At 42.4% G+C, this 19,615-nt stretch overlaps 1 protein-coding gene across 1 annotated transcript in view; it reads left to right on the top strand.

The window, feature by feature from the left end:
• The first annotated feature begins 5,861 nt into the window (after positions 1 to 5,861).
• The window catches only part of LOC142209368 (potassium channel subfamily K member 9-like), a 40,190-nt gene continuing 26,436 nt past the window's right edge, over positions 5,862 to 19,615 (top strand). Inside the window, exons 1-2 of the mRNA XM_075278342.1 lie at positions 5,862 to 5,944; positions 6,873 to 7,287. Coding sequence (XP_075134443.1) covers positions 6,957 to 7,287 — 331 coding nt within the window. The 5' untranslated portion in view covers positions 5,862 to 5,944; positions 6,873 to 6,956. The remainder of the gene's footprint in view (positions 5,945 to 6,872; positions 7,288 to 19,615) is intronic.

The following is a 19,615-nucleotide window of genomic DNA, read 5'->3' as shown; positions in this document are numbered from 1 at the left end:
CAGCACACACAATGCCATTTTCCAAATACGGGACTCGGTCGTCTTGCAAGGACTCTTAGGGTAAGTTCACACAGGGTATTTTGGTCAAGATTTTGAGGCCATGTCCGCCTCAAAATCTTGACCAAAAAGACAGCATCCATTGAAGTCAGTTCTTTTTTCCGGGAGACGTTTGTTCTGGCTCCCGGAAAAAAGAAGCGACATGCTCATTCTTTCAGGCGGATTCACCTCGCGACATCCTCCTGAAGACACTCCCTCCCGACTAGGTCCATTCATTTGAGCCTAATCCGGAGTGGAGTGCACGACTGGATGTTGGTGCACTTTACAGGCATCCAATCGCAGCTACCAGTATTTTGGTCCAGAACCTGAGGCGGCTCTTGCCTCAGGTTCCGGACCGAACAACCCCATGTGAACTTACCCTCACACACCAGAGTTGCTTCTCAGGGTTGTCTGAAGGACTTTAGTTACTGCTGATGTCTCAATGCAAGATAGCCTAACTCCTATGTGCCTCATAGAGATAATAAACACTATCTATGAAGCTCACACAACTCATTCAGACTCCATAGAGTTAATAGATGTTATCCATAAAGATAACAGACACAATCTATGAGGTCCAATCTACTCCCTCTAAGTGTTTCACTTACTTGTACTAGTAGTCCATGAGGGCACATCAGGAGAGGCTTAATTCAATATATTTGCAGTTAAAATTACATTTCCCAGCACCTTTATGGTGGGAGTTGGTACTTTCATATCCAACCTCTGACTGTGGCGTATGCAACTGATAGCTCTGCCTCCACCTGGCCCCCATTGGTCCCTGAGGGTAAGGCGGTTCCTGTGCTCATCGTATCAATTTGAGGTCATCACATAATCATCACATGTCCTATAAAGGGTGTACAATAATGTCCTTCAGGGATGCATATTTCTGCCATTTACCAAAACCAAAGTGGGTGTCCTTAAAAAGGGGTCAAATCCTGCCACTAACAGAAATAGATGCGAGTGTGTGTGTGTGTGTGTGTGTATATATATATACAGTATATATATATATATATATATATATATATATATTGTGAGGGTGTGAACCAAGAGGGCGCTATAGAGTGACCCAAAACAGGGTTAAAGAGGACCTTTCATGGTCCGGGGCACAGGCAGTTCTATATACTGCTGAATTCAGCGCACTGTCGACTTTCCCGATCTTTGCCCCGTCTAAAGAGGTATCAGTCCTGGTACTGTAGCTCTTTACTGTCAGAAGGATGTTCCTGACAGTCAGTCAGGTACGTCCTTCTCCACAGCAGCGCCTATCGCGCTGTACAGTGTGAGCAGGGAGGAACGCCCCTCCCTTTGCTCACAGTGCTCCATAGACGAGTATTTTCAGGAGGGGAGGGGGTGTTCCTCCCCGCTCACACTGTGCAGCACGATAGGCTCTGCTGTGCAGAAGGACGTTCCTGACTGACTGTCAGGAATGCCCTTCTGACTGTAAAGTGCTACGGTACCTGGACTGATAGCTCTTTACCCAGGGCACAGATCGGGAAAGCCGACAGTGCGCTGAATTCAGCGCACTGTCGGCTTTCCATCAGTATATAGAACTGCCTGTGCCCTGGACCATGAAAGGTCCTCTTTAAAAAGGACTCTGACCACACCCATACCGGAGAAAGGGCTCAACTCCAGAGGGAGTGTACACAGCAGGAGAGTGCTGTTGGTGACCTGCAGGAGCAGGTGGACTGTGGAGCAGTTGGAGACAGACAAGAGGTCTGTTCCAAGGAAACTGAAAACCAAATGGGACTTGCTTAAGCTCAGTGTGAGCCAGACTGCTGACAAGAAGCCTCAGAGAAGTATCTTGCCCTCAGTAGATAAGTCAGGGTTCAAGGAGTGAGGTATTGCCCTGTATTTTTTTTTTTTATTTGTTCTGTTATGAGCTGAATAAAGCCACTTATTTTTGATTGTATCACCGAACCTGCTGTTTATTTGGCACCCAGCGTCACCAACACCTCTGTTGAGTCCAGGAAAACCACTACCATTGACAGGCTGCAGACATGCCTGTAAAACGGCCGCATGTTTGACATGCCTGCTGTAGAGATCAATTTCAGTAAAAGACTGAACCTTGGTCTTTATTTTAATGTTATATGACTTATAAGTTACATTTTATTTATTACGATTTACTTATTAACTATACCTACTAATTCCACACTTTACAGTGATTCAGATATTTCTACAATGTAGAATTGATCCTCTGTTAATATATCTTTGTTTCCTTTGGGATCCACTATATTTTCTAGTTATTTGTGTATCATACTAGTCATTTATGGCAGGTTTTCTATCCATCACGCTTGACCCAGATAAATGGCTAGATGAAGCCAAAACAGTGTTTTCTGAAAACAAACTCCCAGCTGCTGTGCAGTCAATCTCAATTTTAAGTGCATTTAAGCAACTGACAAAAATATACAGAGACTATGTGCAGTACATTCATGGTTGGAGGACGAAAGGTTAAGGAATTACCTCCAACATGAAATAGTCCCAAGAAGTCTCAAGAACCCTGTTATATCAGTCAGTAGACTGAGGTCTCCAGCACTGTTAGCCAAGTGGGAAAAAGAGGTTACAGAAGTACACTCTGTTTGATTGCTATACTTTTGGAGAAGGAACTCTGGGGAACATTACATACAGTAAAGCAATGCCCAAAAAGTGCCGGGGGACCCCTGGAGCCTGTATCCACTGGCCCTGTACCTTTCCGATGCAGGATGAAGGCTCCAAGGCCTTGCCATAGGAATAATGCTATTTAAACTGGTATAAGATGAGCCTCAATAGCTATGTAGTGAATCTCCCATAGACTGTAATACAGTTGAATTGCAGTTTATGGGACATGCAATCTAAACACTGCAGGTTTGAGCTCCCTAAGGGGGTTAGGCTGAGTTCTCCTTTGCGTTGTGGTCTCTGTATGGAATCTGTTTCTATGATCCATCTCAAGATCATAAAACCTGATTTGGAATGGGTTGTTAAAAAAAACATTACTTCAATGGGTTTTTAAAAAATCCACAGGTGTGCATTTTAAGTATTTCCGTCATGTATCTAATCTTTTGGATGGAGACCAAAGTCAGACTTTCAGTGCTTTTGCTCCATCTAAAAAATAAGGATACACGACAGACAACAAAGAATCCATGTTTTTTAACATTGACGTCTATGGAAGGCAGACACAAATGGATAGTAATCTGTTTGTGTCCATTTTGCAATCCATTTTTCCCTTCTTCATTCTTCTCTGCGTATGCTCAGAATAAAGAAGGAGAAGAAAAAACAAAAAATGGAGTTGGCAAGAATGGACACAGGTGGACATCCATTGACTGATCCATCAAAACATACAGACTATGGTATGTACTTTGTGACCGTTTGACGAATTTGTTGTTTTTTTTTTATACAGACTCGCAGTGGGTGGATACCAAAAATATGAACAGAGTCTTAATAAAATAGTTAAAAAACCCCCAAAGAATTGAACTCACCCCTTTCCTTAGATCTGAAATAAAAATAAACAAACATAAACAAATGATACATCCCTGCATCTGAAAATTTCCGGTCTACAAATACAGTATATAAAATTGCCAGAGCGGGAAAAAAAATCAAAACGACCAAACTGCTGTTTTTTTTCATCATTTCACCTCTCATAAAAATTTAAATAAAAAGCGATGGATACATCAGACACTCGGAAAAATGGTTTAAATGAAGTACTTCTGGCCCTGCAAAGAAGACGCCTTATACAGTCCTGTATACATAAATATAAAAATGTTATAGGTGTCAGAATATTGTGACTTTTTTTGCAAAGATTTGGATTTATAAAACATATATAAGTTTGGTATCCCTGGAATCCACTGTGCATCTTTAACCCTTGCTTTAACCCCTTTAACTGTCAGTAGACCCATAGAATACAGGTGACATATCATCCTGGATGCACAGTGAATGCCATAAAAAGGCAGCTCGTAAGAATTAATATTATTATTATTATTTATATAGCACCATTAATTCCATGGTGCTTTACAGTTGAGGGTTTACATACAGTACATACAATATGCAAAACAAGTATAATACTAATACTAACAATGACCGACAGGCACAGTGGGGTAGAGGGCCCTGCCCGCGAGGGCTTACAATCTATGAGGGAAGAGGGATAGAGACAGAAGTTGAGGAGGAGACTGTACAGATGGTGGTGTGGTGGCAGTAGTGTTATTGGAGGTTGTAGGCCTTCCTGAATAGGTGAGTCTTCAGGGCCTTCTTGAAGCTTGAGATTGTGGGGGTCAGTCTTATGTGTCTTGGTAAGGAGTTCCAGAGTATGGGGGATGCACGGGAGAAATCTTGGAGACGGTTGTGTGAGGAGTGGATGAGAGCAGAGCGGAGTAGGAGGTCTTTGGAGGATCTGACGTTACGGGCAGGTAGCGGGAGATGAGGTCAGAGATATATGGAGGGGCCAGGTTGTGGATCGCTTTGTATGTTAAAGTTAGTAGCTTGAACTCAATACGCTGGGCAATGGGCAGCCAGTGAAGGGATTGGTAGAGGGGAGCAGCTGATGAAGAACGCGGGGCGAGGTGAATTAGGCGAGTAGCACAGTTTAAGGTGGACTGGAGGGGGGCGAGGGTGTTTGCTGGGAGTCCATGGAGAAGGGTGTTGCAGTAATCTAAGCGGGAGATTATGAGGGCATGGACTAGTGTCTTAGTAGTTTCTGGGGTGAGGAAGGAGAAGAGTTGATGTATGTTCTTAAGTTGGAGGCGGCAGGAAGTGTTGAGGGTTTGAATGTGTGCTTGAAAAATAGGCCAGAGTCCAGGGTTACCCCAAGGCATCGGACCCATGGGACAGGAGTAAGTGTGGTTCCATTAACTTTGATAGATGGGTCAGGTAGAGGGGCCACTGTTTTCTCCATGTTGAGTTTGAGAAAGCGGGAGGAGAGAAAGGAGGCTACAGTCTGGAACTCTGACCAACAGAGAGGTAATGTCAGGTCCAGAGATGTATATTTGAGTGTCGTTGGCATAGCATTGGTATTGCTAACCATGAGATTCTATGGCCCGTCGCACAAACACCTTATTTTTTAAATTTTTTCCAGTTTCCTTGTACATTGTGCAGAACATTAAATGTTATCATTTGGAAGTACAAATTGTGTACGGAAAAATCTAAAAGTTATGGCTTTTGGAAGGCAGAGCGCCATAAAGGGGTTAATGACTTGATGGATACCATCCATTAACCTTATGGAGTGTGAATGAGGTGTGTGAGCCTGATAGATACTATCTTTATATACAGATAGCAGTAACTCCATTCCTATAGACACCCCTAAGATGTGACCCTGCTGTGTATATCCTATAGGGGCTGGTCACAGGTCCCTAGATAGAATCCTAGGGGATTAACCCTTGAAGTCAATATTTTTAGCACCGAGCCTGAAGGGTGCACCTTGTTCTTTATTGTAATTATTATATGGATTCAAGTTACATCTTCCTCACTCCCTAGACCCACTAACTCCACACTTTGCAGGGCTTCTGATATCTCTACAAGGTAGAATTGATCCTCTGTGAATTTAAATTAAGTGGGAGTAAATCTTAAACTCTTCTATCTCTGTTGCTATGGAACATCTCCAAGGGGATGCTGCACCCCCCTCCCTGTCCTCTAAGCAAGGGTTAAAGAGCTGCACATGCGCAGTGTCGTCTCAAGTGCTGAGACAGCAGCCTGTCGCGGGCCAGTTCAAAAGGCACTGGGGAGTGATGGAGAGCGGTCCGCGCTGCCTCTACTAGTGGTGCAGGGGGCGCCCCCTCCCGGCCTGCTCAGGAGTGGCTGCGGCTGGGAACAAGTCGTGTGCCTGCGACAATGGTATGAGCCGGGAGTATGGAGGCTTCGTGTATTTATCATCACTTGTAGGGTCCTTAGGATGATGGTGACTGCGGGGGGCGCAGACTACACGGAGCTGGACATCAGAGGCCTGTCACAGGTGAGCTGCTCTCTATGTAATATGTATGATAAGGCAGCACTACTCTCATGCATACCATCATGTGGCTGTATTCATACACTGTTTAATGGCTGCTTATACATCTTATGCACTTGGCATCTTCTGCTAAAGTTTGGCTGTGTGGCCATTGGTGGTGGCACTTGCCCAAGGTCACATCACCATGTCAAGCACTTAACATCATATCATATAGGGCCAGGACTTGCTACTGGTCTGTATACGTATAGTATAGTATATAGGTTCAGCTTGTACCTGCCTTGAAGAATATAGCAGGCAATTGCTCAACAAACAATTCCCAAAGAAGAGCTGAGATATTAATGGTTCCTCTCTGTTGCACTACAGATCCCAGCAGTCATGCATCTTCTTACAGGCATACCATAGCTTCCAGTAATACTCCAATAATACAGAGTACATTTGAGGCGTTGCTTTATTAAAGGCGTTCACGACTCTTTTACTTACATTACACTATATATTATGTAATGTCTACATGTAGAACAGTGTATCGTGCCGATAACATTACAGACGGAATTGTAATCTATGTCATTTCCATATACTGTACATTCTCGAAGTTAGGATGTAGGCGATATGTATCGTGGCTCTTATAGATCTATAACATGTTTTGTTCTTTAGATAAAATATTTAATGCCCCCCATGTAGGTATTAATACATTTGGCTACAAATGTAGCAGAGCTGAGTTTGTTTCCTGACTAGAGCAATCATAATATCACATGTATTACCTGTAGTTTTACATAGGACTGCTGCTTTTTATTGTTTTCATCCACAATGTATTCACACATCAGCATGTGACATGACAAACTCCTTACGTATATGAATGAATGATGACTAGTATCTTCTGGAGCCCCCTATTTCTATAAGAAGTTACTGACGGATTGGCGTTTGTCTCTTCTTCTAGATGCCACTGGCTCGTGGACTTGTCTGGTGACCGTGCAGTTACTGGCAGTAAGATGTGATCAGTCGCAGGTCATCCTGTGAACGAATGTCAAGTTTGATGTTCAAGTCCGGATTGTCACTCTTTCTACACAAAATGAAGAAACAGAATATACGGACTCTGTCTCTCATCCTCTGCATGTTCTCCTATCTTTTGGTGGGAGCTGCAGTTTTTGATGCCCTGGAATCTGAATCTGAAAGTTCCAGAAAGAGGATCTTGGAGGAAAAGAGGACTGACCTAAAGAAGAAATATCATTTTACTGAAGAGGACTACCGAGAGATCGAGCGTGTGGTCCTGCAGTCCGAGCCCCACCGAGCAGGCAAGCAGTGGAAATTTGCTGGCTCCTTTTATTTTGCTATTACAGTAATTACTACAATAGGTAAGAGTTGTCCGTACAGTATATACGCCTTTAACTAGCATTCAGATGTAGCAGAGCTGAATATGCTAGTTAACTGTTCCCTTTGTACACTATGGTAAGTCAGTGTTGAAATCAGTCACATACGGTGTGTGTGTATATATATATATATATATATATATATATATATATATAGTTGCATTATACTTTGAGGCTGAAATCCAAGCTTTTCAATTTTCAATCTGATTTCTTGCTGAATTATATAATACAGATTTTGCTTTTCAGCCTGGAAAGCTTTTACCTGATGAATCCTCTGAATTGTACGTCCATGAAAAGATTTGTGATTGCAGCTTTTATGGTTATTTCTGGAGGTTAGAACACGGGAGGCGTCAATAGGCTCTTTCTATGTACTCTACAAATCATATAACCCTGAGAATTAAGCCGAAGGGTTTAGGTAAACCCCAATCTCAGGGATAGACCTTTATAAATAAATAAAGAAATTGCATAAAAGGTAATTCCGTATAAGTTTATAGGTAGATCCACAGGAGAGGTAGGAGGTTCTCACGTCTGAACCTTATCAGATCCCAAGGCATTCCTGATTACCAGATTATTTTGGGGAATTGCTGTACATGTGGTCTTTTTAATTTCTGTATTGATACGTGGGTGCAAATGCTACCTCTGTACCCCCTATATATATACCTCTGACTCCGGATTCACAGTCATACAAAACTAAGTGCAGTTTTGAAGCCCAAACCCTTTTCAGTGCAGTTTCATGTGTCAGTAAAATTGGTGCAGGGGCTGTAAGAAATATTGATAAATCAATACACTTTCCCCTTTACCACCGTCTTTTATTCAACAGAAGATAGAACCTTAAAAAACAACAAAAAAATCTTGGTGAAATGATGTTCACATTTTTAAAGGATAACATCAAGGTGACCATGGAAACAGACAGTCTTTAAAGTCCGAGAAGTCGGCTCCTTGCGTATTGTAACCTCTGAATGATGGAGCTTTATTTCACTAAATATACAGTTTCCAAAGGATTTCCTTCTACTGACCGAGGCCGTTTTGCAAGCCTGTGCCCAGGACTCAGGGGGTCCTTGGTGTATTACCACTTACCCGTCACATGTACCTATGGTGGCTGTGTGGTGGTTGCTACTGGATTCTCCTGCAGATTATAGTTGACTGCTAGGGATCTCTGTAGAAGATCTTAAGGGCACTCCCAGTAAAGCTCCCTTGGACATGGACAAACTGGAGTCTTCATATATCTTACCCCTATATAGGTGAATTCTCTCTTTGCTAGCAAAGTAGAAGATATTGCTAAAGGAATCTTTATTCATTTCATTAACCTACCAGATCGTGACAGTGACAACCTGGTGTTCCATGATAAGCAGGACATTAAGACCACAAAGAGATTGTGCATGGTAGGACTCTAGAGAAATTCTTTAAAATATGAATTTTCAGTGTTTTACACTTGAAAAGAGTTGTGTGAATTTTGCACACAAAAAAAAAAAAAGTATAAAAAAATCCTCACATAGTGTAAAATATTCCCAAGAGCCCTTCACAGTATGACTCTCCAGAGCAGCGCCACACAGTATAAAATACTCCAGACCCACTCTACAGTGGCCCCACATAGTATAATATGCTCCTCCCCATAGTATAATGAGCCTCAGTGGCATCCCGTAACTCGTAGGTCATCATAGGGCCCTGTGATTGGGCTTCAGTGGTCATATGGGGAACGTTGATGCTATGACACATTGACACACTGTTATGATGTCAGCACGCCCCATATGACCACTGAGGCCCAATCACAGACCTTAGCAATGACACAGGGTTCATGATGTCAGAAATATCAGCAGAGGCCTGAAGAGGAGGCCAGTAACTCACCGGATGTCCAGAAGAAGTGAGTATAAGTGTTTGTTATTTCTACTCACCTCTCTTGGGCCCAATGTCTGCTGAAGGCTGTGAAGTGCTTTGCTATCAGTAAGGCTAATGATCTTTATTAGCAGCCATATCAGGATTGTAGTGCAGTTTTGTAAAGCTTAATTTCCACTGATGGCTCACAATCCCCTGGCAATCTTCACATGACCACCCACGGGGGTCACGACTCACAGTTTGGGTACCACTGATCTACTTTATTTACACATTTTTGGCTCCTGCACTTCTTTATTCTTTGTCTTGTTTCTCTGCTGAGAGTTGAATTGTACACTGCTTTCACTAGGTGTATGGTAGGTTGGAATCTTGTGTAATACAGTCAAAATGTGGCTGGGGGGGGGTCACTTCAAACAGATATATTTCTGACATTAGAAAAAAAGACCCCAGTAATTCTTGTGTCATATGAAAGATGAGAATCTCCTCTTTTAAGATATAATTGGGATTTCCATATTTATTTCCAGCAGCTGCCTCCATTCCAGACGGTTTTTTGGTGACATCTTCTGAATTACTATAGACAGAACTGTGATCTTGGTGTCATATGAAAGCTGAGAATCTCACCTCTGCTCTTAGTTTTATAATGCAAGAGAGATAACTGTTTGATGTGACCCCCGAGAGATTTCAGCTCTTAATAGAGAAGCAAGGGAAAGAATAAAGAAATGCAGGATTTCACAGAAAGGAGATACAATTTATTAAGAAAGTATATTACAAAATATTCTGGCATAAATACTGTCAAACGATGTACTAAAAGCCATGGAGGATCTGTATTAGTATTGTTCTTTACGGTACTGGTATGCATAGAGACGAAGAGGAAGTGTGTATGTGTGGGGGTGGCAGTAACGTGGCTGAGTGGGTTGAGATGTAGGAAAGATGTGGAGGAGGGCTGTAGTTCGATGCTCTTGATAAGACATTTATTCATTTTAAATATTAGCTGACTCTAAAGGTCAAGTATCATTTTTTTGATAAATGCCAAGCACATACCTGAGTTAACACTGTACAAGAGCCAGAAATCAAAAAGTGATTTTTTTAAATTTTATTTTACCTGTAGTTTTAAAGCCCCTGCTCAAATCTGCTGGGTCCCTAGGTGTCTGCCGCTCCATCTCCAATCTGACAGAATGGTCATAAGAAGGATATCCCCATAACAATCATTTGTCATTTTTTGAGGACCCCCAAGAATCCAAAATCTATTGCCCCATGTCCATATGGGCAGGGCTTGTTTCCAATTGTAACACTGTTTTTGAAGAAAGAATAAAACATTAACATCTCAATGAAAATATTTTACCATGTAGAAAATACCTTCCAAAACAGTCATTCCAGGCTGCTGTACACTACCCCACAATGGGCAAAATCCTTCCTTCCTATGCTATCCTTCCTATCCTATCCTTCCTACTAATCCTCCTATCCTATCCTACTAATATTATAAATGTGAAAGTTTGGATGTTTGTTCCTCGATCATGTAAAAAAAGCTAAACTGATTTTCCTATCCTATCCTACTAATCCTATCCTATCCTATCCTATCCTACTAATATCCTATCCTATCCTACTAATATTATAAATACTATCCTACTAATATTATAAATGGTGTGAAAGTTTGGATGTTTGTTCCTCCATCATGTAAAAAAAGCTAAACTGATTTGGATGAAATTTGGCACATAGATAGATTGCAAACTCAATTGACACATAGGCTACTTTTTATCCTGGTAAATGACATGGCTTCACGACTGTTATGAATTTATGTTCATATACTATATTAGGGCCCGTGCACATGGAGTTAACGTGAGCGCATTTTAGCATAATACATGTGTATAGAATACACGTGTTAAAATAACACTCCCATTGACTTCAATGACATTTTTTACACGTGTAAAAAACATGTCAAAAAATGTGTTGCATTTTACGGCGCGTTTTTTGACGCATTTTTTACACGTGTAAAAAATTTCATTGAAGTCAATGGGAGTGTTATTTTAACATGTGTATTCTATACACGTGTATTACGCTAAAATGCGCTCACGTTAACTCCGTGTGCACGGGCCCTTACTCTGCTCTTGCAGCAGCTTTTCTCAGGTTCTGATAAAGCCAGGTCTGTTATCTCTCTATGTAAACACACAGCTAACCATCAGTTCATTGTGTACATGCATTTGTATATTATCTAATCTGCTCCAGGCAGTGCTGACATAGTTGTGCCATGGGAAAAGCCCTTTAATCCAAATTGGCAGTTTGACAATTTTAAACAGGCCTGGAAAAAGAAAATTTAATTTGGCGTAAAATTCTAAAACAATGAGAGCTATGAAGGTAGCCATAAGTCACAGACTTCTCCTCAAGTGAAGCTCAGGGGGATCATCGATGCTAACAACACACTCATTATATGGCGTCCCAGCGAGCTGCTGAGATGCCGGAACAATCACAGGCACGGTGTGAAAAACAAGTTCAGCAAAAGGTCAGCTTGAGAGTTGCCGAAACGTCAGAGCAGGCAAACCATCGATGGCAGCAATTTGCTGAATATAGGCGGATCATCGATGTCAACAACATGCAGACGAAGTCGCAGGCAGAGGCTAGTTTCAAATAAATTGGCTAATACATAGTTGTGCCATGTGCAAAATGATGGGGCTGGTTTATGGTGGGTTCAAAGGTTAATGAGAGTCAAAAATGCCACACACCACTAATGTAAATTATTTTAATAACAGAAAAGATAGTAAGAAAACAGGTTAGTCAAGTAAATGAATGTAAAGGTAGTAATCAAGAACTGGCCACCTAACTTCAGGTTTGATGCCCCAAGATATACAGGCATTTCAAAGATAAAATCAGCTGCCTATTAGGGCATACATTGTGCTTATATACTAGCCCCTCTAGCCCCCTCTTTTATGTGTATGTAAAGTAAGACCATTCCAGAAGTTGAAAGCACCGCATGTGTTATGGCATTGGTTTGGAATATGATCTTCCACCCTTGTGCTGACAGGACCAAGACCTTCTAAAAAACTAAAACAAAGCTAGAATTGAAACGGGAGAATCATGAGAATTATCAGAATGACCCTTTTCTAATGCAGGGACTGACTACACAGTGGCTGTCTATACTGCTGCTGCTTCATGTCTGAGAAGTATGGCATAGCCACAGGATATCCCATAAATATCTGATAAAGGCCCCACCTGTGAAACCCTGAGCACCTATCTCTTGGCTGCTGATTGGAGAGTTGGCTGTACATTCATTGCTCTCTCCATACACTTCTAAGGGAATTCCAAAAATAGCTGAACAGGTTAATGTAGAAAATGCACAATATCCCTGTGATCATTAACTCTGCCAGATCTGTACCTAGAAGAATTGAAGTGGTCTTAAAGGCAAAAGGGGTTTACCCCAAGCATTCGCATCATTCAGATTTCTCTTTTGTTAATTCACTTTGCATTGTGTTACTTGACGAGAATAAACTACTATTCTAAAACTTACTAACTAATACTTCTGTTTCTGAAAGTATTCTTACTATACGGCATTTTTTTTCACAAATCCATATACTACCTCAGTAGTAGTACTGTTAGACAGATTTGGCAGAATGTGTTAGAAGCTATCAAAGTCAATTAAACTGGGGCTCCCTTCTTCTTCTTCTTCTTATTATTATGTATTTATATAGTACCATTAATTCCATGGTGCTTTACATTATTATATTAATTCCATGGTGCTTTACATTATTATATTAATTCCATGGTGCTTTACATTTGAGGGTTTATATACAGTACACAAAATATACAAAACAAATACTAAAAGTGACCGACTGGCACAGTGGGGTAGAGGGCCCTGCCCGCGAGGGCTTACAATCTATGAGGGAATAGGGGTAGAGACAGAAGGAGAGGGGGAGACTGTACAGATGGTGATGTGGTGACAGTGTTATTGTAGGTTGTAGGCCTTCCTGAATAGGTGAGTCTTCAGGGCCTTCTTGAAGCCTGTGATTGTGGGGGTCAGTCTTATGTGTCTTGGTAAGGAGTTCCAGAGTATGGGGGATGCACAGGAGAAATCTTGGGGACATTTGTGTGAAGAGTGGATGAGAGAAGAGCGGAGTAGGAGGTCTTTGGAGAATCGGATGTTGCGTGTGAGTAGGTGGAAGGAGATTAGGTTAGAGATAAATGGAGGGGACAGGTTGAGGATGGCTTTGTATGTCAGTGTTAGTATTTTGAATTCTGTTTGCTGAGCAACGGGTAGCCAGTGAAGGGATTGAAAGAGGGGAGCTGCTGATGAAGAACGGGGGTGAGGTGTATTAAGCAAGCAGCCGAGTTTATAGGGGTTGTCCCATCTCAAGGATCCTATCTATACTGGTAGCTTATGTAAATTGAAGCCTTTTTCTAAATATATTGCTTTAGAAGTTAGCTTTGTTTGCCTGCAATGTAAATTTATTCCTCCCATTGTTTACTATGTGTTGCTATGATCACGGATCTGGGAGATAGGACAAGTGATGTCACGTACTCAGGGCCGGCAGGGCAATCCATTCAACTAATTGCACTTTGCTGATAAAGCCAAGTCTGTTATCTCTGTACGAAAACACAGAGATAACACAGAGTCTGCTCTGTACAAGAATCTGCATATTATCTGAAGTGTTGTGTGTCCCATTCAGCAGGAGGGAGGGAGAGAAATACAGGAAGTGAGAAGCAGACACTGCCTGGCTGAAAGGAGATGGGAAAACCCCTCTAAGGTGGACTGGAGGGGGGGTGAGAGTATTTGCAGGGAGGCCATGGAGAAGGGGGTTACAGTAATCTAAGCGGGAGATATTAAGGGCATGAAATAGTATCTTTATGGTTTCAGGAGTGAGGAAGGAGCGGATTTGATGGATTTTCTTGAGTTGGAGACTGCATGAGGTGTTGAGGATTAGTATGTGCAATTTGAAGGATAGGTCAGAGTCCAGGATTATCCCAAGGCAGTGGACCCTTTGGGGTTGTAAGTGTGGTTTTATTAACTTTGATAGGTCAGGTAGGGTGGTCGTACGAGGTGGGGAAAAGTTGATAAACTCAGTTTTCTCCATGTTGAGTTTGGGAAAGGGGGAGGAAAGAAAGGAGTGTCGTCAGCATAGCAATGGTATTGAAAACCATGAGATTCTATGAGCTGGCCCAGGCCGAGGGTGTTGATGGAGAACAGGAGGGATGTAGTCTGGGGGGACACCTAAAGAAAGAGGGTTGTGTCGAGGAGGTGGGAGACGCTAAATGTACGGTTGGTGAGGTATGAGGAGATCCAGGAAAACGCCAGGTCTGAGATGCCAAAGGATGAGAGCGTTTTTAACAAGAGGGAGTTATCGACTGTGTCAAACGCAGAGGAGAGGTCAGGGGCACGGTGGTTAGCACTGCAGCCTTGCAGCACTGGAGTCCTGGGTTCAAATTCCGCCAGCAATAACATACGTGAGGAGTTTGTATGTTCTTCCTGTGTTTGCATGGATTTCCTCCCATTCTACAAAGACATACTGATAGGAAAAAAAAGTACATAGTAATCACTATATGGAGTTCACAATCTACATTTAAAAAAAAAAAAAAAGCAGAGGAGAGGTCAAAGAGGAGGAGGACAGAGTAGTGCTCTTGGCTTTGGCGGTTAGAAGGTCATTAGTGACTTTTGTTAGGGCAGTTTCAGTGGAGTGCCGGGGTCTGAAACCTGACTGTAGTCTGTCAAAGAGCAGGTTGGACGAGAGATAGGAGGAGAGTTCGGAGTGGACGTGTTGTTCAAGCAGTTTTGAGGCGTACGGGAGCAGTGAGATGGGACGATAGTTGGCTGGAGAGGACGGGTCGAGGGATGGTTTCTTAAGTATAAGTGTGACAGTAGTGTACCTGAAGGGTGGAGGGGAAGGATCCATTGGTTAGGGGTAGGTTGAAGACATAGGTTAGGGCCGGAGTAATGACTTTAGTGAGTTTAGAGATGTGACTGGATCGTGTCAAGTGCGCAGGAGGTGAGGTGGGAGTTAGAGATTAGGGAGGAGAGCTTTTCATCAGTGACAGTGGAGAAACAGGTCAAGGATGAGAAGCACCGAGCAGTTGGGTAAAGTGGTTGCCAGGGGTGTAGGGTGGGACCGTTTCTGATAGTGTCAATTTTGCTTTTGAAATAAGAGGCAAAGTCCTCAGCTGAGACAAGTGACATGGGAGGGGGCACAGCTGGACAGAGGATAGAGCTGAAGGTAGTGAGTAGCTGTTTGGGTATGCAGGATAGGGCAGGTATGAGTGTGGTGAAGTAGACCTGCTTTGCAGAAGTGAGTGCGTTCTTGAATGTGAGTGCTGTCTCTTTATACCTGGTGCACTCCTCCTGGGAGTGGTCTTTCTTTCAGAGGCGTTCTGCAACCTGTGCGGCATGTCTCAGTTTTTTAGTCAGGTCGGTGTGCCAGGGTTGCTTATTGATCGGTCGGCCTCAGATATTTGTGAAGTGGGCCACATGCTGCATCTTTACTTTTATAGGATTTCAAAGACTTTTTTTCATGAAGTACAGGATCTATACTGCTTCTGGCCGACCATGGCTGTGAAAGAATTGGAGCTAGAGCACAAGTTGGAGTGGCCCTGTCTATTTATTGAGCCTCGACAACCGATATAATAATAGTGAATAGAAAAGTATAGTTAACTACATTTTTGTATTTAAAGTCACTTTTTTTTCCAACAGGGGTCAATGGATAATGTATACCACTGCGTGTCTGTGCATTGGCAGATATTGGAACCTTCTATTGAAGGTATACGTCAGACAAAGGCCAGTATATATATCTGATGGAAAGCTTAGACCTTTTGTGAGCAGAGTCTTGGCTGCATCTCCCGATAAAATTTTCAGACAGGGCGGACTGGTTGCCTCGACAACTGTACGATACACAAAGCCGCTAGGAAGCTGGCGTGCGCCGTCTGATGCTGTATCTCTGCCGGCAGCACACAGCTTACACATTGTTAGTGTCACTTTAAGTGTGGAATAGTAATGGGGTATATACTTATGCATTCTACTGTCCTGTGTTTAATAATTCAGTAGATCCCTCTCATTTTCTTGCATATTCTTTTAATAGGAATAGACAAGTGAATAGATTACATGGATATCTTAGGGGCCATACATATCATATTCTGATCATCCGTTTAATAGAACAGTTTCAGGGTGACGTCACATTTCCTTCGTTCTGTCTACTCTTCTGGTCTTCCACAGGACCATAAGAATGGAAAAGGGTCTGCCAGACATCAATGGATCACATTGACTATAATGGGGACAGTTGAGTGTCCCTTATGTTTTTTCAAAAAATTTGGATGGATTTTGGACAGATTTTGTCCTGGACAGGCACCTGGAGCAGAGGTGAATGTACAAAAAACAGATGCAAATGGATGACTATCTTTTTACATAGTCAGTTGTAAATAAACAGATCCGCTTCTGTCCGTTTTTTCTGTAGGAAACAGAAGTGTAGTATGTCCCACTTTTTAGACCTACAAACAAAAAATGGACAGAAAAGGGTAATTTATTTTTATAATGACCATATAAACAGACGCCCATCCATTTTCCGCATCCGTCTTTTGCATCTGTGAAACTGATCTGCTAAATGGATGATCACAATATGATGTGAATGGCCCCTATGGCGGTGGTTTTTTGGCCTGCAGTATTCGCATCTAGTCTATTCCGTGCAGATAGACTAATTTGGGTAATACTTTACTGTAAGTCACATCTTCTTTCTTGCTCATCCGTTTTTCTTGTTCCCAAAATATCCTTTTATGGTCCCATCTGCCTAATTTCTTTCTGTACTTGACATAACCTCAGAATGGCTCGGTGATGTAGACCAATCATCCCTCTCGCTGCTATGTAGAGATGTCAGAGGGTAACTGCAGGCCTATTTTTGGACATACAAAATATTGTGGAATTGCTGAAAGTATCATCTCCGTCCACTGTGAACCGTGACACTCATAAAATGGTTATTGCTGCTTTTTTTTCTGTCGACACCCAGACTATAAGAGGCAGTTTCCTTTGATTATATTAAAAGATAAAATCCAGTGACTTAGATGTGAACAGGCAGAAATGAGAGATTGAGTAGCCCATAAAATGCTCAAGCAAGTTACACAAGGAAATCCCAGTAACTGATATGGAGTGGGATATATATTGTATTTCTCTGGAGACCCGCGCATTATGCCTAGAAACTTGCATGCTTCTTCCTTTTGCCCCGTTTACCATCAGTGTATGACCATCCTAGTCAGTGGTAGTTTGTGGTGCTCAATATAAAGGTAACCATAAACATGATAGAAATGTTAGCTGAACTACTGTATATACCTTTGCATTTTAAGGCTGAGATCACACCGGGTTTTTTGGTCCGGATTTTGACGTAGAATCCACCTCAGAATCCGGCTCCAAAAAACGCCTCCCATTGACTTCAATGGCAGCCTTTCACTTCTTTTTTCCTGCTAGCGTTTTTTTGCCGCTCATGGAAAAAAGAAGCAAGCTGCCCTATCCTGACGCGGATTCCACAGTCGAATCCGTCGCAGCGGCCGCGGCACTCCCTCCCGACTAGGCCCATTCATTTGGGCCTAATCCAGAGTGGAATGCCGCGACTGGATGCTGGTACACTGCACCGTCATCCAGTCACAGCTAGCAGTTTTTTGGACCGTATTCTGAGGCAGCCTCCGCATCAAGGTCCGGATCAAAAACCCTGTGTGAACTCAGCCTTAAGAGGACTTAATGTTTCTAAGACAAGTTTTGCGAATGCATTGCAAACTACTGACATTTGTATTACAGGCTGCATAGAGCAGCTTGCAATACAAATCACTAAGAGACAAATCTGTCATAAGAACTGATCGCCGACCCTGGATCTCATTCCAGGCACCAGCAATCAGAAAAAGTTATGTAATGGCCCCACAATGCCCCCACATGAAACATAATAGCCCCAGAGTACCCCCACGTGAAATATAATGGCCCCCATACCTGGTGACGTCTATATTACATGCTGCACTGGGATTTCTTTGTACATCTTCTCATAGCCCTCTGTTATATGATCCTCTTAATAGGCCGCTACATTCTCTTTCAGTCTGCAGCGTGTAACACATGTCACTTAGTATGATGTTAGCTGATGTCAAGCATGAATATGAGAACTTGACACCATATTAGTGAAGGAACTTTGTCAGCAGCCAGATGCATTAGTCGGCGCTGTGATAAAATGGTGAGTCACGCTAGGAACAGATCTGGAGGTTATATTTATATTATGCGCCGGCTTTTTCATGCAGGGACTTCACAGAAGTGATTTCAGCTGACAGAACCTACAGCAATGACACTTAGAAGCTCACGTTCAAGCTCATGAATTGGCATCGTAACTGGGTCATAACAGGAGCCTAGCAAATACAGCAGATTCATTATGAAAACTAAGGCAGACAGAAAGTGGAGCAATCGCCCATAGCAACCACATCCCGAATTTCAATTATCATTCTTCATAAGAGCTGGAATCTGATTCCATATCACATTTCTCACCTATCCCCAGTGCTTGGCTGTCTCCATCAGTCTCATAGACTTTGGAAGGAACCTTAACGTGTTTGCTGGAAGGGAGCAGGTGAGAAGGAAGGGAGGACTTAGGACTGGGTAGGTCCCAGTGATTGTACATTCAGCACCCAAACATTTTATTGTTATAAAAAAGTATTTTTCACTGAGACTTTTATGGGATATGTGCCTTTGGTAAATTTGGAGAGAGGAAAACCAAAAATACCGAGCAGCCAAAAGAGTGTAGATCCATTAATAAACACCAAAATAAAGGTATACAAGTGCGTAAAGACCAGTTGGCCTCTCACCTGCGAGGGTCGTGACAAATGCTCAAACACATGTAATAACGCGTATTAACCCAGGTGGAGGAGGCAGCCAAACCCACTGACGACACCAGACTTTGGACCGTGGACGGGAATAATCGAACAGAAGGCAGCAAAAAGGAAATGGGGTGCGCGCTCAGGTCAGAGATAAGATAAGATAAAACCTTTAATAGTCCCACAGTGGGGAAATTTCGGTATGTTACAGCAGCATAGTAATACAGATACAGGATAGCAAACAGTAATATATTACGGAAGTAGACACACATAAGCTGAGAAGAGGAGATATACTAGGAGTCCTTAGCAGCTAAGGAAGAGAAGAAAGAAAGAAGGAAGACTTCAGGATCATTTAGTTCTCTGTGCGGAGTGATCTTCGCTTGGACTGATGTAGATTATGTAGCCTGATTGCGGTTGGAAGGAAGGACTTGCGATAGCGCTGCTTCTCACACTTGGGGTGAAGCAGACGGTCACATACAGTGCTGCCAAATGCCGTCAAGGTCCCATACATGGGGTGGGATTTGTTCTCCTGCATGGAGCTCACCACGAACAGTATCCTTCTGTCACCCACCACCTGTACTGCTTTATTACGAAAAGCACTTTAGTAATAAAGCATACTATTCTTTTTTTTTTTTTTTCAAAATTTTATTAGGTTTTTAAAGAATACAATATAAAGAATAAT

The sequence above is a fragment of the Leptodactylus fuscus genome, chromosome 6 (genome assembly GCF_031893055.1).
Source record: "Leptodactylus fuscus isolate aLepFus1 chromosome 6, aLepFus1.hap2, whole genome shotgun sequence".
NCBI lineage: Eukaryota > Metazoa > Chordata > Amphibia > Anura > Leptodactylidae > Leptodactylus > Leptodactylus fuscus.
This window is presented reverse-complemented; position numbering and strand designations above follow the sequence as displayed.